We start from the raw sequence: 21,057 nt of genomic DNA, 5'->3' as shown, positions 1-21,057 counted from the left end.
GAAGTGTCCAAATGGTGCAGCAATTTCTAGAATGGCTGAAAATGGCAGAGGTTCCATTAATATAAGCCAGTTTGCTTGAGTGCGGCAACACTTTGTGCCGTATGTCCTTTCTGTACTTGCCACACTTTGTGCCCTTGGATATAACAACACCAAAGTTACTTTCAGCATATTTAGGCACAAAAACTACAGCAAGAATTTACTTTCTACAAAACACGCATAGTAAATACATCTTTCCACTCCGTGGATGAGAATTAACGAGTTTATCTCTTACCTTAACACCTATAAGTTTTATAACGTTCAGTATCATTATGTAGTTTTCAGTTATTCATGCAATAGTGTGCTTTACATGAAACAAACCTCCTCGCATGAACCTACTTGGATTAGTTTGGTACAATGTCCATTACCAGGTGTTAGTTTGATATATTTGCTACTAAGAATGTGCAAAATGCTTTGAAACAATAGCTTTATAAACTGAACTAAACTGCCTCTAGTGAGTATAGTAGTCTAAGATACGTACACGTAGTGTACAGAACGGATCACTCGGCTTTGCTTCGCAAACGAAATAGTTCAAATAGTTCCATGTAAAATATACAAAGAGCCTTAGAGCCAGTCACCACTACCAAATATTGAATTCTGTACTTCTTTTCTCTTGTATTTCTCGGAAATAAATGCCATGTATTACAAACTATAAAAAAAATCTGTTTATCAAAGCAGACAAATTTAAAGTCGCCTATGACTTTACAGTGACCTTTTACACCTTCTAGACCAAATGCTGACTGTGTTCTACATAGTGATTTTCGTCAACCTTTCTAAGTGTTTGAGTGCAAGGTTGGATTCAACATTCTCATGTGTTGGTTCACAATAAAGACGATGCCTCTGTGGGGCCAAATGAATCTATGACTAGTTTGCTGTCGCTGAGGTCAACGCACATTGCACCAGTATTCATCTTTTAAATCCAATAGAAATCACCATTTTGGCGACGCCTCAGGGGCAAGCCTAAGTAAAGTATAGTATTTTGTGCAGTCTGCAAGAATTCTAGTAAGTGTACATTTTGTCCACAGGAATGCTAGACAGTCCATAGGAATGTGTGGAATGATTTGTTCACAAGTATTCTGGAATTCTACAGGGATTTTGTATACAGGAATGCTAGTCCACTGAAATGTTGGGAATGTTAGTCCCCAGGAATTCTAGGACTTGTACAGGAATTTTGTCCACAGGAATGCTAGTCCACTGGAATGCATGGAATGTTAGTCCTCATGATTTTTAGGAATTGAACAGATTTGTTTTTCTAAAGGACTGCAAGTCCACAGATTAATTCTGGGAATGTTCCCAGGAACTGTATGTGTCAAGATTGGACGGTAAACATTTTTCAAAGTCAAGAATCTGCTGGCTGCAAAACCAGCATACGAATGACTCTCCATTACTGGATCAAAGGATGAACTAGGAAAAATCTTCTTGACAGAAACTTCCGGTTGATTCCCGGTTTAAGTTGTCTTGGAAAATATTCACCTCTATTCAGAGATTCTCGTTGTAATAAAGTTTTTATTGCCTATCTTGTTATGGTTTCTTGCAAAGGTAAGGCCATTTCTTCCGGCATCGCCTGTCATTCCATTTTCCTCCTCTGCCACTCTGGGAAATGCAACACGTAGACGAGTGTTAGTTTCTTCAGCAGTGACCTGTCACTTGTTACTTCAGTCTTTCTTGTCTTAGAAGGAAATGATTCAATATTAGAATGTTAAGTGTTAGAAACCTGGTCCAATAAACAATACTCTAATTTGCAAAGAGAAGTCCTCTTCTAGATTTGTAATTTTCTTATAAAAGTCAAAATGCGTTGATGCTACTTTTTTTTTATTTTTAGAGAAAAAAAGAATAAAAGAACAAACACCTTGGAGTACATCGCAACACACGCCTCTGTAGCAAGGATCCAGCCGACGGCGTTGTTAGGTTCACCAGGGTTCCAGTTACTGTAGGTGACTGGGGACCCATCACACCACGTCCAAGATTCTCCATCTTTACGAAGTCCAATCCACACCTCTTGGCTAGGGGCTGCAGGTAAGCAAGTGCAAAGTGTCTATAATTGATACATTTGTAATAATAAAAATAGCAGTACTACATGCATATTGCTCAACTATTGTGATACGATATTTGGCAACCAGTCTAACTTATCACCATAAAAATGGTGCTATTATGATTTTAACATGCTCAAGAATATCTACTAGTAGACTTTTATAGAACACATGAAAATTTACATACAAATATGTTACTGTTATGTTTTGATCAGTTGTACGCTATGGGAATGTTGGTATCATGAATCTAAAACTAAGAACAGACAGAATTAAATGTAGGTTGATGTTGGCTAAAAGGGTATCTTTTCGAATCATAATTAAGACTTGTCATAATCAAATACAAAGAGTAACAGTTGAATATGACCCACATTTTGAGATGAGACTTTGAATGAAGTCATTCTCCTCCTGACTTGTGATAGACGCCAAACCTGCACCATATTTCCCACACATTGAGTGTGCATCAGACCATCTGACATGGTCTGTCATAAACTTGTAGCAGTGGCTGTTGTGTTCCGTCCATCCATGTTGACAAAGTTTGGCTGTAACAAAATGCAAGTTTGTTGTTTTCGCGATGATGTAAGAAAAAAGTGGTCTTTTGTTTGTGTCGATCGACATATTATAATGTTTTCGAGTGGCGTATTATCAATGTTTTGTGTGTGTGTCTGTTACATATCTCACATGTTTGAGTGTCCCATTTTGAAATTTATAAACTGCCGCCATTAACTAACCAAATAAGCCACTGATTTGCATAATCAGTGTTTAATTGGGTTTCATGTTTTCATATTAGACAGTGAAAATGCTAACAGCCCAATGTTTCAAATTATAACACTATTAAGTTCCGTAGATGTTTTTCTTTGTTATCTAAAATAGAAGACCAAACTAGAAATATACGACATGGATGACAGCGCGCATCAGATACATTAGCAATGTTTACACTTCTGATGCTGAACTTCTCAATGGTACTATTTTGAGAGGGTCTGTATGCTCTTTTCTGTAAGCCACAGGCAGCCAATTGATTTCCCCCATTCGTACAACAGGGACATCCGTTTAGCGAGGTGGCCACATTTTGTGTGTATGATTAAGCCTAGCGTAATATTTACACAGGGGGTTCTTCTAAATTTAGTGTTAAACGTTGTCGATGACTCCCCGTGCATACCCTCTTTTGAGGAATAATTTTTAAGCACACTTCGATCAATGTTGTAGCCACACAGGGTCTGCATGATAAAAAGGATACATACCACCATCCGGGCAGCAGAAACGGGCTCCATAATCCAGACACGTGCTGTCTTTTTGGTCTTCATTCCTACAGACGAGGCCTTTTGTTGTATCATAGAAGGCGAACTGTTCTCCCGTCAGTGACGCGTCCTGCCCGGTGCTGATGACGCGGGCCTGGATGTCTGTCGGCGCGCGGCAGATTCTCCCGGGGTTCTCTTTGCGGAGTCCGGTCAGGGTTTCCCAGTCCCCGGTGCCGGGCCCCGTGGGGTCGTCACGATCGAACCATCCCGTCCAGCTGGCGCATCTAGCTGAGGCTTTCAAACAACAGGCACTTGAGTTTGTTTGCAATGTTATGAATGAGATGGCAATATGATATGAAACAAGAACTTACTAATAAGCAATTATATCAATATCTGCCATTAGTTACTGAGAAAATAAGGATAGGAAGAATGAAATTGGTGGCTCATTGTGTCAGACATCCAGACACCATTGCCTCAAAGTTTGTACTCTGGGAACCAACAAAAGGGAAAAGAAGCCGAGGGAGACCAAAGCTGACTTTCACCGACAACCTGAGATCTGATACCAACTTAACCGAAGTGAAGAAAATCAAGTCCCTGATGGAGGATAGGGCAAGATGGAGCACACTTTCAAGTCTGGTTCGAGTGGGAGCTCGACCAAAGTAAGTAAGTAAGTAAGTAAGTATAATATGAGAAAAAAAAACATGAGATACACAAACAAATGCACCATGTATCTATTTGAAGGCGTGACGTGCCATCATTATGTATTTTACACAGAAAAACCAACAATTTGCAATTAGACTATCACTGATTTAAATGCAAGAAGTATTGCCAACAAAATGTGGCTGAAATCAAGGGTGACCGAAAAATCCCATCGATATCTTCCGAACATTACTTAACCTAATCTCAGATTCCTCCGTGGCGACGACAGTAACATAAGCTGGGGAAGGACTTTAACCGGCAGAGGAGTAAAATTCGCGTGGCCAATTTTGCTCCTCTGCCGGCTAAAGTCCTTCCCCTGCTTTATGATGCTGTCTTGCCACGGAGGAATCTGCTTGGAGATTAAACTTACCCGTGGTTGATCGAAATGTGGTTGTTGGTAATTCGTCGGCAGTCACACCGCTGTTCGTTAATGGCAAGTACGGTGGAGTTGAGTTGATCAGTATGAAGTCGTCGAATGCCGAGTTGTTTTCTTTGTAGAATGTCGTCTTGAAAGGAGTATCGGATTCTAAGATCACCGTACCATTATGTTGCAGCGTTGAGGTAAACACCACCTAGATTCATAAACACATAATTATTCGTAAGGTAACGCATCCTAACGTCTAGTAGAGTATATCATCACATCATGCCATTGATTACCAACTGCTACTAAGGACGTTATATCACGTCCTTGCTGCTACTAAAAACAACCTTGTTGCAGACTTGACCGGGCATTTTTCGCTCTCAGTTTCATGATTGCTAAATGGCTGAGTTCTTGTTGCGTTTGCCCTGGCCTGATTTAATTAAAAAAAAACACCGACGTGGCGTCACGTCGCGTGTGGTGTAACTGGTACAATGTTCTACTCGGAATCGAAAGGTTTCGAGTTCGATACTCGCCATGCCCCCGACGTTGTGCCATAGGGAAATGCACTTTACACGACCTTCCTCACTTCACCCAGGTGTAAAAATGGGTACCTGACCGAAGTTCGGTCGGGGGTTAACAGTCTGTCTGTATGTGGCGATATTAATATAAGTTACAAAACTTAAGTGCAGTGCCACATTGTCCCCGTCTGTCAAAAAGTTTTTTTAAATAATGAGAAATTAGTTTTTTAGATAATGAGAAAAAAAACACAAACGGCCATGCAAAAAGTCTTTTAAGGCCACAGCAAGTAAATTTGTTAATGTGTTGTAGCCCAATAGTTGTACTTGTAGAAGTGACACCATTATGAAAGAAGAAGAATACCCGAGGGGAAGATACCCGAGAGTGTAGTTGAAGAAATGAAACTTATTGGATAGTTGCAAAAGTGACACCATTATGAAAGCCATGAGTGTGGTTACCAACTTTGTTGGTGATGCCAGTCTATCACACTAGTGTCACTTTTACCACACCAGTACATGTCTTAGATACAGGAATGAATGCCTTGTTGGCTCTGATACCATGTTTTGTCCCTTTATTTCTTTTTGCAATATAGTCATCACAACTTTATGGTGCCTTTTTTGAAAATGTAGCCATCTTGTTTTTTTCACCCATCTTGTTTTTTTTCGCCCAATCGCACTATTTTTGCAACCTGCAGAGGATGTCATCCAAAAAATTTAGTTGCTGTGGCCTAAGCTTACCCTCCAAGCAGGAGTGAGCTGAGTGCCCAGGATGCCAGCGATGATGACTGATGCTACCACCAGAAGTCCACATCCCACTGCGAGCCAGCAGACTCTGCGGGATTTCCACTCACTCCACATTTCCACGACACGTTCTGAGATAAAACAGGAGTGGTGGAAAATGCATGTAAGCGCTTATCAAGAAATGTGTTTGATATAAGCGCCGATCAGAAAATTTGTTTGGCTCTCAAAATAGTTTTCCTTCTGCTCAGCATCATTTGCTGTCATGCAACAGGCCAGGCAAGACTTCATAATGTCATGAAGTATTTAGAGCCTTTGCATATTTATTTTTCATCTTAACTAATTAATTATGCAAATAAGGCTATCAGCATACTCAATTTTGTTCATGATGGAATTTCTACTAATTTACATATATTGTATGTGTCGAAGTCTTTTTGTTTGGCAGAATTCCACGTTTTAATTTCATTACAGATTATGCAAATGACTTGCACATTTACATTATGTAAGTATAGCGACGTGCATCTTTCAATTACTTGTGAGTAGGTAATCCTCCAATGGAATTATGTTACTTTTACATTAATCTGCAAATTAACCACTTATTTGCATAATTAGCATGGTTCATCTGCCAGAAATCATATACTTTACGCGTAGGAAAATCCTATCATAAAAAAGCCACAGAATTACAGGTTTTCTCCATTGATTATTTGAATTTAAGTCCTTATCATGCATAATGATGTATAATATGCATGTCATTGTTTATATCTCTGCCTAAACCACCTGTAAACCGAAATTTACGGAAATTCGTTTTTCTTTGTTTATTATCCTTGGTATCATCCACGAATTAAAAAAATATATACCTGCAGTTCCAGAACAAGCTGATAGGGGGTCCAAACCTACAATACTTCTCATTACATCAAAAGGTAACTGACAAAAAAAAAATTAAGACCATAGCATGTTCTGCTGAAGTGCCAAGGCCACACACCAGGGGGCAAACATTTGATATTGACCATAGCCTTCTCAACCCCTATCCACATATCATTACAATCCATTGAGAGGTTCTGAAGATCTGCTTAATACAAATGTCTGGAAAAACAGACAGACAGACAGACACGGCGCCAAAAACAAGATTTCTTTACGGAGATAACACCAAATGATATCACCAGGCCCATGGATAAAAGTACAGTTTTTATGATGTTTTGAGGCTCAAAATGGCCTGGATTTTGCTTAACGTTGAAATACTGTTAGTCCCAGAGTGTAAATCAATTTCCCACGAAATTCATAATTCATATAGATACATGAAATAACAATCATTTGTAGAACTACACGTATAATTTATTCTCTGTAAGGTGTACATGTTCACCTAATGTTATGCATTGTCTATCAACTGCTTGCTGGATAAAGTTTATGTATTTTCTTTTACGTTGTAAGAAACTATCCAGTGAAAACCTGAGCTGAACTGATGTTCATGCTGGACTTTCATGTTGGACGGTCACTTTTTTCTGATAAATTCAGAGACCCACTTTTAATTGTATTAGTCCGTAACTATTATGAAATAGTAATTAGTATTGATAGAAAGTTATTTGTAAATATTGTAATTTGATCCATTTATTTTCTGCATAGTTTTATTGTAAACCTCGACGCAATTCAGTGTTTACTGCAATGCCGATTTTATACATGTTTTGTCAATAAACCAATCACTACTACTACCAAAAATGCAAAAATAAAACGATTTTGTGATTCGAATTTTTATCAAACCTTCGTTGTTTACTTTAAGAATGACACTAACGGCTTATTTAATGGCTCTTATTCAATTAATTATCCTCCAAAGTCTTAGCCGACGAAGTTATTTTCAAAGAAGAAACATGTTTAACAATGTGGATACAGTGTCTATTTCTTTGTTTACAATGTGCTTTTAAATTTGGAACGTATGGTTCCTATAGTAAAAAAGCATACTTTAACAATTAACGCTAATTCACCTTTATCCGTGGGGTGACCTTTATCCGTTGCCTTTAAAAACAGAAAATTTAGGAGTTTTAAGTCTGCTGGCAGTGGTTTCAAATTTGCAATATTTTCAAAATGTTCCGATTTTAAACCACCGTCCGTCTACTCTATATCCCTAAAAACGTTTTTTGTACAAACAACGAATATAGGTTACCCTCGGATAAAGGTGAACCAGCGTTACATCAAAAATTTAAAATGTTGTATTCATTGTTGTAACGTACCTTTAGCCCTGTATGCAAAACTGACGTCCTCAGAATCTTTGTGCCCGTGAGGATCCTCTGGTTTGTCGTCAGAACAAGACTCCTCAACAACCGCCTTGCTTACTTCCTCAGGCACTTTGTACCGGTACACATCCTCCGGTTTGTTGTAGTCGTGAGAGCAATTATCTTCTTCCTCATACCCCTCGCTGACTTCTTCAGCCTCTCGGTACGCGTAGGTGTGTTCTGATTCATGCTCCGAACACACCACTACGTGATCTTTAATGTGAAGGTTTCGCGGTCCAGCCGCGGCAGGTTGCTCGTCGGTGGAGAAACCAAGAGCGGAGCCTTGTGGACTAGCTCCCGTCTGTTTTCCTTTAACCTTGCGGTCATAGGCAGGCTTCCCACGATTGGCAGCCTTGCTTTTTATCTTAAGTTCTTTCTCAGCGATGGAGGAGGACACCTCTTCTTTTACTTGATGGGTATGTTTCTCTCGTGTTGGAGCTGAGGACGTGTTTTCGTTGGGCACAGAGGGTTGACGTTCTGAGCTGATCTTGGAGACATCCACCTCTTTTGCATCATCCGCATGTCCACGCTGTGAATTCAGTTTCAAGACGTCCAAATCTTCCCCTTTCGAGTGCACTTGTTCAGGCGATGGCGTGATCTCCGTTGTCGCCATTGCTTCGTCTAACAAAAGGGCGTGACCAGAGGCGTCATTTTCTCCCCCACATATTCAATATCAAAACGATCCATCCATAGCTTCTTTGGCTATGATGTCAAAGAGGAAGTAGAGCCAAGAACTTTTTCAAAGGAGAGAAAGCTGTAGAAGGGAAATCTAACAACTAGAAATACCTTAGTTTGTTGCCAGACAAAGCTCGGGGTGACAGAACATCTCGAAATGTTCATGTGTATTACTGCGAAGAAGACCGCTATGATTTCTGACTTACACAACCAAGAAAACAAAAGCCAGACTTATTTAGAAGCACATGATCATAAAGCAAATATGCGCCCACGCCCATATGACGGTGCCATTAATAACTAAACTCTTATCAAAGAAACACGGTTCGAGGAGTATACCCAAATAAGGAGCTCAATTCTGAGACTATTGCTTTCAAACTACGTGACTGTGTAAAGTACATAGTTTTATGCATATCTATGTCGTGATGCACCTTACAGATTTCGACCGTTACGTAACTTTCAAAACAAGCTGTTAGGGAACCTAAACTTACATCACATGTCCAGGTCAAAGCTACACAAACCAGAATTTCTGCTGCAATACCATACTCACATACTAGGGAGCAAAACGACTCGACATTTACTTTCGTCTATCCGACTTCTACCCACATACTTAACATATTTACGATCCAGACAGAGGTTTTTATATACGGACATTATCGACCAGAGGACCGTCGGGACCATGCTAGTACATAAAGTTTGCGTTGTGTTTGGGTTCGAGCGTTGCTTTCACCAAGAATATTCCCCCACGTTGAATGTAAACCTGTACTATTTCTGACATCAGTTGTTTTTGCTGAAAAATATTTCCAGTGGGTTTTATCCTATGCCAAAATTAGAGAAAGTTTAAGAAACAATTAAGCAGTTGGTCTTTTACCTGATTATTAACGGGACATTTTCTCACCCCATACAGTAATTTGATGGAAGAGATAATAGCTAGACTTGAGGATGTGCACAGGCTTACAGCCTCCAGTTGTTACCTCCATGAAAAATGGAGGTATAGTTTTTGGTGTGTCTGTGTGTGTGGCCGCATATTTGCGCCAGCATAACTTTAGAACCTCTGGATAAATTGTAGTGATATTTGATATGTGGGTAGGTGTTTGGAAGACAAAGGTCAAGGTCGATTTTGGGCCCCCTGGTGTGTGACCTTAGTACTGTAGTAGAGCTTCGATTTTTTTTGAAACTCGGAATAAACTGGGGTGTGCCCCATTACCCAGGGTCCTATAACACCTTCTCTCATTCCTGCTTGGTTGCAGTTTGGACAAATTTGAATTTGAATTGAAATCCTGCTCTTGTGACTACGGGTGGGTGCCTATATACAGAAAATTCAGGCCCAGGTACGGTCCTGGTCCGGAAGACAGGGTCCAGGTCCGGACCTGAACCTTATAGTCTGTGAAAACTTTTGAGTGGGCATTATATTGAAAACAATGGTCCATTTTGCTACATTATCTGTTTGATGGAGAATCCGAATCCCACTGGCGTTTTAAAATCCTATTGTCATGTAAATCAATTAACACTAATGCCTTGACCAGGTTTGAGTGTAGAAACTTGGTAAAAATAACTATCAACTCTCCTCTACTCTTGTTATTTTCTTGGACTTATTAGCTGCAAAACACATAAATGCCTGTCGGTAATCTCTTCATTTTCTAATTGGTCCACAATCCTGTCCACTAATTTTTTAGGTCGTTTTTTCCAGAATGGCCTGACAAGAAAAAATGGTTTTGTACTGGTACAATGTACTGGTACCCACCCCTAGTTCTGACTACACATGCAAGAAAATTGGTCAATACAATAAGGATTCAGTTTCACTTTGGACACTCAACTTTAATTTCTTCACAGCATGGCTGCATTTGGTAAATACATTTCCAAACATTGATGATTGAAAATGACTGTAGAGAGAAAACATAGGACATATAGAATTGTCACAAGAGAAAATTGTTTCATAGATTACAGGTCTATTAATATCAAGGACCATTTTTTGAAGAACAAATGAATCAGATACAGTAGTTACAGAGATTCCCATTGTCGAAGGCACAATAAATAATCGAAGGCACAATAAATAAAGTCCAGCAAAAGTAAATCATTCCCTATTACCACTTTCCACTAGGAAGGCGCTCTTGTCGCACTCTCTCTGCCAACTGCAATTTGATCAGATCACTCAACAAGATGTATAGAAAAAGTACAAATCTTTTATTTTGGTATCATGATATACCCAGTATGAAATCAAAGGTTACAAACATCCATTTTAGGTCGCAGTAAGAGTGCAGCACGATCGCTGTCTAGTGAAAAGGGCCTTAAGACTACACATTCAACATGACATTGTCATATAATTAAATCTTACTAGGTGTTATGGGTGAAAGTCATAAAAAATTAATAGCCTGGCGCCTGTTCATCCGTAGGGTTGGACCAAGTTTTCTAAAATTAACTTGTCCTATCTGGCAAGTCCACAGAAAATTTACTTGCCCAAACTAACTTTTCACTTGTCCGGACATTTACATGACATTTGTCTCTAAGTATTTTCATTTCCATCTAATACATATGGAATTCCTTGTAATTTGTTGGCTCTATTTTTCTGTGTTGACCTGTGAATGCTTGATGGCACAATAAGTATGACAGTGACAGGTAACAAGTATCAAAATCTCTCTCATGGAAAAATCTCACTAGCCTGATCGGACAAGTGGGATAGGACATGCACTTGCCCAATCAGCCCTTTCACTTGCACTGGATATTAGGGCTAGTCGACTTAGCCAACCCTGATCTGTGTGTATTGTAGTGTCTTGAATTAGAAGTAAAATTCTTTTTGTCAAGAACAGCATCCGAAACGTCTCCTTCCTATCGCCATGTGGGAAGTGATCTCCCATTTGTCCGTGACATGGTCGTACACCTCCGCACTGTTGTGGTAGTCGTTCCCGTCGTACCCTCCCACAGCGTACAGCGTCTGTCCCAACACCGCCACCCCCACCCCGCTGCGGGGGACACACATGCTGGCCACCGGGGTCCACACATCCTGGGACTGGTCATACATCTCCACATCAGGTAAACTGGAAATAAAGCATTGGCAACAACATGGTTACACAATATTAGAGATAATGGTCTCACACCATTTACTGTACCAAATAATTGCAGTTACTAGTACATGTACAACAGAGGTTGTGGTAGAATTAAGAAATCTTGACTTTGATTGACTTTATTTGGTCTGCAACAGGGATAATACAATGTAGACACTAGGCGGATAGCAAGCTGATACTAGTATTATGACCACATACATGACCTCAACACCCCCTCCCTTAATGTGCCCCTGATGGTGTTATTTGGGGGTGTCACTGAATCAGATGTAGAATATCTGATGTACATGTACCCACCATGCACTTCTGTCACATCCTCCCACCACGTAGAGTTTCCCATTGAGCGATGCCAGACCAGTCATGGAGCGCCTGCTCTTCATGGAGGCTACAGGGCTCCACTCATTCAGCTGGATGGGCAAAAGTCAGGTATAATGCTAGTTTACCTTTATCTGCAAAGTAACCTATATCCATTTTTTTTAAAAGCAAGGTGTTTGGGGTTATCATGACGACGAAATGTTAATCCAAACTGCTATATTTTGAAAATATTACAATTTGAAACAACCGTGCATCAAATTGATATCCCAAAATGTGCTGTTTTGAACAACGGAAATAGGTTACCCAAGGGATAAAGGTGAACTAGCGCTACATGTCTAGTTTAGCTATCATAAATCAGTTGGGCTGTCAATTAGGCCATGTTGATTTCATAATATGAATGATATCCGCAAGGACATAAATGTTCCTCCCTTCCCAAAAAATCTGAGAAAGCAGCTTATTTTCATGTATGCTGTTAATTGAAAGAAAATATTGGAAATACACGTAATGTTGGAGAATGACAAAGTCATTTTCAACGTTAGAGAAATGCGAAAGAACAAAAATGAAGAAACTAATACTACACTGTGTATTTTGTTCAAACTTCCTAAACTAGACTTAAATTTCATAATGAAGGCAGCTTTTTTTTGCATGCTCGCATATGTTTGGGGTTAATCAGAGAATCAAAATAGCATAACAATGAAAAAAGAAATTAGGAAACTTTTTATATAAAATGTGCTACTGTAATTTCTTCATATTGAATGAGAGATTTTGTTAACAAGAAGAAATATTTAAGTAAAATTTAGTAATGGAGCCTAACCTGTGTGTTATACTTCTCCACTGTATTGAGGTCTGATGTGCCATCATACCCCCCTGCTATGTAGATGTACACTCCCAGGGAAGCAATCCCGGCCATACTGCGACGACTTGTCATTTCTGGAAAGTGAAACAAGTTACAAAGTGTAAAATGCAACTGACATTAATTCCACTATAATCCAACAACAAATTGTACCCTATTTGGAGAAATTCTCTGACAAATCTGACAAAATAGATTGTACCGATCCGACAATAGTTTCATCAGGTTAGTAGAATATAGGATTAGGGATGCGTACCTAAACCCACGTTTAGGTACAGGTCCGGATTCAAATCCAGAGGTTTAGGTACAGGTCCGGACCTAATGAGTCCAGACCTAAATGCATGGCATTGAATATTATATCATAATATTGTATTATGATATGTTATAACGGCAAAACAATGTGTTAAAAAGGGTAGAAGCATGTTTGAACCAATAAAAACATATTATCATGGTAGACACATGATGCAACAAAAATTTGACACTTGTTGTTTTTCTTTCACTGGGGCACAAAGACTGCTATGGTGATTTCACAGTAATTTTATCTGTCAAAGTGGCCGTCCCCTGACCTGTTATCCTGCCTGGCTTGCATTAATTAGATACATTTACAGGTCCAGAACCGGTACACCAGGGTTCCGGTATTTTTGTATCTGTACCTAAATGAATGAACCGGTACCGTATCGGTACCAAGGTACGCATCCCCATATAGGATATAGGAGAATCTTTTTACACAACCAGCAGGTACTTACATTTCGTACATTTCGATGTCGCCAGACACCTTCGTCAGAGCTTCTTACTGGAGTTCTGCTTCTCACTGCTACATGTAGCTGATGTAGGTGGCACTTTTACAGTGAGAAAACATCAGCTACATATAGCGGTGAGAAGCAGAACTCCAGTAAGAAGCTCTGACGATGGTGTCTGGAGACATCGAAACGTAAGCAATGTAAGTACCTACTGGTTGTATAAAAGAATTCTCATTTATCCTAGATTGTACTGATGTACATATTATGCAAAGGTTGGGCATCAAGCTGCAGTGCTGAGCAGTGTAGTTAGGTATGTGTAGCTTTGATTCTGTCTGGTGTTGTAAGAAATTGGAGACAATGATTATGTTGGAAGGTGCTGTAGGAAATACTGATTAGGAGCTTTATTGTTATAATTAATACCACTGTGTGACATACCAACATGAATAATCACCTGCAATCTTGGTCCACTCATTGTAGTTGGGGTCGTACCTCTCACACGACCTGAGACTGGCCCTGCCATCGTACCCCCCGCAGGCGTACAGCCGGCTGTGATAGGTCAGGACTGACACGCTGCTGCGCCGCTCCAACATGGCCGCCGCAGGGCCAAACTCTTCTGTCTGAGGATCAAACACCTGGGAAAATTCAACTTCATTAAAGTTATTTTGATACATGATGGATATCAATCAAAGCTTGAATTTGTTAGCTAGTGGCTTTGCTACAGCTCACGTGTTTAGCCAAGCACATCGGGTCACCTCTACTCTTAGTCTGTTAGGTTGATTTACATGCAGAGGGTTGACACTTAAATGTAGCCTACTACTCAGGACTGCCAACTTTACATCACCATTCGAAATAACTAATGCAGTGCCAGTGCCTTACAACATGTCTGAGCTGGGTCAGACCATATTACTAGATTCAAACTCTGGCCACAAATGAACAACTGAAAGATTGAAGACATCTTTTCTGCATCAGGCAATACACTTTAACAATCTCTGGACCTGTCAGAGGTACATGTATCATTCAATGGGCTATTCATCTGAAAAAAAGAACTGAAAAGAATTTGCACTGATCTGCTCCCTTCATAAGCTATTCTCGTCCGAAGGTTGAAACAAAATCAGCCTGGCGCCCCTACAGTTAAAAAAACTCACTAAGAGGCCCAAACTTACAGCACTACCCCAAGACACAGCATGTCCAGAACATGTGATATCTAAACCAGAAGTTCCACTGCAGTACAGAAAGCTGCTAGGGGTACCAAAATTCAATCATTTCTAGGTTTCATTGAAACAAACCCATATACATGTACTAGCTATTGAATAAAAAATACAATCTACCCATTGAGTTACCAATGTATACTGGTCATCTACACACACAATACATACATTTACATTTAACAAAACCTTTTTGGTGAAGGTACAGTGGAATCCAACTACTTAAGAGAATCGCGTAAAAGCTCCTGACAAATCAACTATGCAAATAAGCGGATTCTACTGCAATTTATAATTAGATGCTGACCTCCACTTGGTTGAGCGCCCACAGCCCGTCAGACCCTCCCACCACATACAGCAGCTTGTCCATGACGGCAGCCCCCGCCCCTCTCCGTGGGGAGGACATGTGAGAAACTGTCGTCCACAGGTTCAGGTGTGGACTGTACCTCTCCACTGACTGGATTGTCTCCCTCCCAACAGTCTCTCCTCCTGAAAAGCATACGAGGAGTGATCAATAAGTTCTGCGTGTCAGGAAATAGTACATAGTATGAAGGCTTTTATTAATATCCACCAAATTTCAAATCATTGTGGTCATCACTCCAGTTGACATTTGAAAATCTCTGTAAGTGTGATCAAAGCTGTGTATGTGGTGTTCCTCGTACCATGAAATCTTCAAAAACATTGTCAAAACCTTTGTGCTGTTGATTTTTCTTGTAAGATCTGTCATTTTCAGCTTACGAAAACTCATTTTCATCCATTTTACATACTAGAGTTAAGATTTTGGGGATGGACAGGTTTAAATTTTTGTCTGTGCCAACAAGAAAATTTCTGTCTCAGCACAGAGGGTCGGGTCCTGGAGACAGCTTTGATCTTCAGGTTGTTTGGAAGACAAGACTTGTCTCTAGTGGTGCGTACCGAAGCTCACGTTCCGGTTCAGGTTCGGACTCGAGTCCAAAGATTCCGGTTCAGGTCCGGACTTATAAGTCCGGTTTTTGACGGTCGCTAATTTTCCCATATAGACACAAGCATAAAGCGACTTGCTCTAGGCGACACATAATTTGCGTCTCCGGCGCCCGCAACCACATTCTACCGGGCCGCAATTGCTATAAAGATATTGCAAAAGACGACTGCATCATTTTCAAAGTTGTAGAAACATCGAATTTTAATGAAAACTATCGGGAAATCACGGCAAAATCCGACCTTTTCCGCATTTTTTTTGACGGCCGAAATTTCAAAATGGCGCTTGCGAGGTCATAGGGGTCAATAGGATAGCGGTCCGATAGCCTACTGTAATGCGGGTAGAAAAGGATGCGTGCGGTGTTTTTATACTCTACATTTAACCTTACAAATTAATTGTAAATTTATTCGTTACAAAGATAAAGGCAGGAGGTGTAAAATAAGTTTATGAACTTAAACTTTTTTTTAAATAAAACGTGTCCGTATTTCTTTTTAACAAGCTGCTCACCCATGCTTTCAGTGAAGTATCCCGGCAAGCGGCAAATGTCAACAGTCGCCGGAGATTTGTTTTAGCTTGTTTGTCTCGGAAATTTTCTTCATTTTCAGAAGATATGGGACTTAAAAACCATACCAGGAGATAAACAAATCCACATACTTTATTTTCATGGGTAATATTGCTAAAGTGAACCTGTCATTTTTGCCGCGTTGCCGGATTTTGAAAGAAGGTTCCCGTGGCGTGACCATGTGCTTGGCCCGCTTATAGCGGTAGGACAATTTATTTTTGCAGAAATACGTTATTTTCTGGCCCGTTGGCTGCGATTAATAAAGTTACATAGGCATCTAGCGTTGTTTTAGATGATACTAGTATACAATAAGAAAGAGATATCCGGTTTTCCAGAAAACCGGTTTTCGACGTTCCGGTTTTAACCGGACTTGAACCGAAAGTTATAGCAAGTCCAAGTCCGGTTCGGCGAACCGGTACGCACCACTACTTATCTCCAGGCACGTCTCTCTTGCTATGGTTTGCCTTTTGGCCAGGTCAAGCCTTAGCTAAATTCTGACCACTTGTATAAAAACAAGGATGGGGTGCATACCAATAACAAAGATGTATTCAGCTTGTCCAAAAGACAAACGAGGACAGGTGCGTAGGTTCAGCACCTGGGACAGCCTCAAGTCCACATGGTAGTGCCTTGCGTGGTACTGTCGAGCTTCATTTACATACTTCCTCGTGTCTTCCCGTCCCGAGACTAGCTCCTCAGCCACGACTTTCTTGGTGAGGAACTCCCACGAAACAAGCGGGAGACGAACGTATTCCAATACCGAAGCCAACTGATCGGCACGAGTCGCCAGGTCATAACGAACCCAACTCATCACAGCGAGAAAGACACATTCTTCCTGTTTAACATTGAGATGATCACGTTCAATGAGGTTGATTAACTGTTCCTTTGGAAGTTGCAAGAACTCCTCATGCTGACATACCTGTTCGAAATGCTGCTGTGTGTACATGTCCGCTGTGTTCTTCAGATCAAAACAACCTCTCGCGCCTGCAAAGTTTCTGATCCCGATACAGTTTGAAGGATCTAACTCTTTCTTCAGAAAGTCACAACAGATGTCCTGAACCTTGTTTAACTGTAACAAACTTGCTGCATTCAGAATGGCTTGCACGTTATCTTGCGTTACTTGCACATGGCCCTTGTAGGCAAACTTTACAATCTCTTCAATGGCACTGGCTTCCATGTCCTTTAGTTCGACGATGTATTCCCTGGACTCTTTGACTTTATGAGTAAACATGGCGTTGAAGTACGGGCTAACGGCTGCCAACACGACCCTATGGGCTGGCATCTCCTGTCCGTCTACGGACAAGATGACATCACAAAGCTCTTTTCGCTGTCTCAATTCATCCAAGGATTCGATTAATCTCAATGCGTGGAGTTGCAGCTCACCCAGCCCATCAGGAGAGTCTGTTGAAGTGAAGTTGTCTGGATCTGGAGTGGAGCGTTTGGCTGGGGTCCCCCCCGCGACAGGGTGGCTGGGTCCTGGTACTTCCATCATCATCATCATCACGGCATGCTTCCAGATTTACAGATCTGTGGAAAAGTGACATTATGATTATAAATACATTGTATATAAATAATAATTCATTTTCAGACTCATGCCCAAGATCTCATTTTCAGTAGAAAGCTATTAAAGTAATAACATTTAGATATCACTTGTACATGAATGTAAATATATATATTGAAAATGAAAGTAGGCTACTAACGGCTGTTTCACAATTGAGTGTACCAAACAGGTGTCACTGAGGTTGAAAAATCAACTTTGATATATATCAAAACTGATATTGGCAGTTCAAAGGTACATACTTGTGGCTTAATATTCTAAAAGATCTCTGCACAACACCTCACGGTTACTATTATACAGGTCTTTCTTTAATGGGGCACTGAGGGGGTACGGACGGGACAACTGTAAGACTGTATGTAAAGGTACATACAGTATAGCCACTTGAAGAACTAAAGATAAACACTATTCCATGTTATCTTCCATCACTAGAATCCACAAGACCAGAAAACTAACTTTGATTTGTAGAGCAGCACCTTGTTGTGTCATTTTCTGGTCATTTATTGTAAGGTCACTGTTATTTCATGTAGAAGGAAAGGTCAAATACAATTTTTTTAAGCTCAAGCACTTTGATAGCTTAACTTTGTTAGAATTTCATTCTTTATAAACCCCTACATAAGATTCTAGCATTCATACTTGGGAAACACAGCAAGAGACTTGATCATTTCATGAATATGATAATACATGGGGGTACGGACGGGACACAACCAGACAACAGGCCCAAAAGACTGATACTGCAGGGAATTGTCCAAACCTTTTGGAAAACATTTGTTCACTGACTCCAAGTTAAATAAAGCATGTACAGATACTGCAATACTGTCTAAACTAAAAAAAAAAGGAGAAAGACATCATTATTAGATCTGATCTGATCTAGAATGATCTGAGAATGTCATTATAGCATATTTTCTTTGATGGCCATGCTCAACCAGTGAACTTGATGGGATGTATCTGTTCTGTCAGGGAATCTGTAATTTCTTGACCTATTTGCAGATTTCTTCTGCTCTCTTTTGTCACAGCAAGTACCCCTTTCTGCTCAAGGATTTTATTTTGACTTGATGACCTGACAAGTCTCTCCAGAACATTTGCCTTTCTCCTTGGTGTCTCAGGCAATGCCTGTTCTGTCCTTTTCATGTACACTACCTGCACTTGGGGGTGAGGAGAATGGGTCATCACCATCATGATGATGATCTGGGAGAGTGAGCTGGGCTAGAGGAGAGCACATGAACTGGGCAAAATGGGATGGTAACTTTGGGGGAATATCAGATTTCATCTCATACCAATCCCAGGCAGTATATGGGCATTAATGAAAAACCTGATAAAGAAAATGCTGGCAAATTCATTAAAAACTACTATTTTTAGTGAGGACATCAATTATTTGTATCTAAGTATTTAGTATTAATAATGTGTTATTTCAGCAATTGGGATGTCATTTTCCCCAGTATTTTGCTTAAAACTAAAAGTGGGGGTACGGACAGGACAGGTGGGGGGTACGGACGGGACAGGGGTACGGACGGGACATTTGAAGTTATACGGTACTGTATCAGGCAAGGTCTTTATCACAGATATAGTTTATATAGTGGTTTGGTATCTAGTCAAAGAGACTTGTAAACCATCACAATCAAAAGTTTGTAATATTAGCCTAATAAAGAAATTGAGGGGGGGGGGTACGGACGGGACAAAATTTTTCGGAAAATGACAGCCGATACTTTGATCCTTCGATGTGATTCAGATGAAAGTAGGAATGATCTCATTCTACTTTTGTTCTCTTACATACATCATAACAAAACTTTACATGTCAAACTAACACTTATTACAGTACAATAAAACAATGCTACAGACTTTGAAATCTTTAAGTAAATATTACATTAAAATTGGTAACATGTGGATGAAAATACAAAATAACCCTGCTGGCAAAAAAAAGTTGGAATATCTTCGAAAAATTGTAATAAATCTCAAGTTTACATATGACTGCATGTACAAAATAAGGAATTTTAAGGTAGCAGCCATGTTTGTGATGTCAGCTGCAATGGTCAGAATGTGAAAAAACTGAATGACCCCTGGTAACACTAAAAATGGGACATTTTTAGGCAACATTTTTAACGATAATTTCGCCAAATATTGGTGGATTTCTCTGTTTCTTTTTTTGTTGTGTTCCTAATGTTATACCAGCTTTTGGAAAATACAAGTTAAAAACAGTAATATCTTATGTAGACTTTCTTATCAACTGGTAACATGTGGAAAAATAAATGGGTACACTCAATTGTGAAACAGCCGTAAGTTTTGCACTCTAGAATGAATCAGTGTGTGCGTGTGTGTTTGTGTGTGTAACATTAAATATGTGTGAGTGTGTGTGTGCGTGTGTGTATGTGTGTGTGCATGTTTGTGTAAATATGTGTGAGTGCATGTGTGTGTGTGGATGTGTGTGTGCATGCGCATGTGTATGTGTGTGGGTGGGTGGGTCGTGTGTGTGTGTGCATGCGCATGTGTATGTGCGTGTTATGTGTGTGTGTGTGTGTGTGCATGTGTGTGTGAGCAAGAACTCATTACAAGAACTGACAAAGGTGTTTCATAGTTTTTGATAACGTTATGATTGCCAGGCCAGACACGTTATATTCAGTCCTTGCTACTTATTGGAAATTGCTTACCCTACTCTACTCTCTTTTATTTTACATAATCGCAATCAAACATATTTCAGGACACATATATCAGTATTTAATATGTAACCTTTTGATAAATATGTCACCTTTTGTTATGCACCCCTAGCCTGGTTACCAAACCCCAGCCCGATCTCAAGCATCTATCGTGCAACACAAAAGATATTTTTGAGGTTGGGGTATGGTACCCAGGCTAAATTATGCACCCCCACCCCCACACGTAACGTTACCCCCGGTTTAGACTATAGCTCATACTAGACATAGCTCCATGGCAGTAAGTGTGCACTTACCTCACACGGGAGTTACCTTCTCTGGTGTTGAGAACAAAACGTTACACGATGCTGCTGTTGTAACGTTAAAACAAGCGTTACATGCTGGGTGTAATACAGAGCGGTATGGTACGGTGTGAAACTGAACTTACTTCCTCCTTTTCAACACATTTCCAAGACCCCATACACTGTAACTTTATTTCGTAATGAGAGCGAATAGTGATGCCATATCAGCAACAAAGTTTTGTAAATAAGTAAAAATCTTAATTCAATATTTTGATTAATAAATTTGCTTAGCCATGGCATGCCTTTTGAATCTTTGAAAACTTCAGACAAAATTCTCATT

General features: G+C 40.0%; 2 protein-coding genes across 3 annotated transcripts; both read right to left on the bottom strand.

The window, feature by feature from the left end:
• Positions 1 to 262: 262 nt before the first annotated feature.
• On the bottom strand, positions 263 to 8,491 carry LOC118424199. Its single transcript, XM_035832734.1, has 5 exons — positions 7,837 to 8,491; positions 3,305 to 3,595; positions 2,435 to 2,605; positions 1,886 to 2,046; positions 263 to 1,705 (listed from the first exon to the last, which is right to left on the bottom strand). The coding sequence occupies exons 1-5, from the start codon at positions 8,489 to 8,491 to the stop codon at positions 1,604 to 1,606; spliced, it is 1,380 nt and encodes a 459-aa protein (XP_035688627.1). The 3' UTR covers positions 263 to 1,603.
• A 1,856-nt stretch (positions 8,492 to 10,347) lies between these two features.
• Positions 10,348 to 21,023, bottom strand: LOC118423944 (kelch-like protein diablo). 2 transcript variants are annotated; one of them, XM_035832271.1, is made up of 7 exons: positions 20,864 to 21,023; positions 16,768 to 17,760; positions 15,024 to 15,205; positions 13,966 to 14,146; positions 12,739 to 12,854; positions 11,907 to 12,016; positions 10,348 to 11,585 (listed from the first exon to the last, which is right to left on the bottom strand). In XM_035832271.1, the coding sequence occupies exons 2-7, from the start codon at positions 17,732 to 17,734 to the stop codon at positions 11,348 to 11,350; spliced, it is 1,794 nt and encodes a 597-aa protein (XP_035688164.1). In that variant the 5' UTR covers positions 17,735 to 17,760; positions 20,864 to 21,023; the 3' UTR covers positions 10,348 to 11,347. The 2 variants fall into 2 exon arrangements, with proteins under 2 accessions (XP_035688164.1, XP_035688163.1); XM_035832270.1 differs by having other exon boundaries at positions 20,733 to 21,014.
• Positions 21,024 to 21,057: the final 34 nt, after the last annotated feature.

This window comes from Branchiostoma floridae, chromosome 10 (assembly GCF_000003815.2).
Source record: "Branchiostoma floridae strain S238N-H82 chromosome 10, Bfl_VNyyK, whole genome shotgun sequence".
Classification (NCBI taxonomy): Eukaryota; Metazoa; Chordata; class Leptocardii; order Amphioxiformes; family Branchiostomatidae; genus Branchiostoma; species Branchiostoma floridae.
The sequence above is the reverse complement of the archived record's forward strand: the minus strand, read 5'-3'. Positions and strand labels throughout refer to the sequence as shown.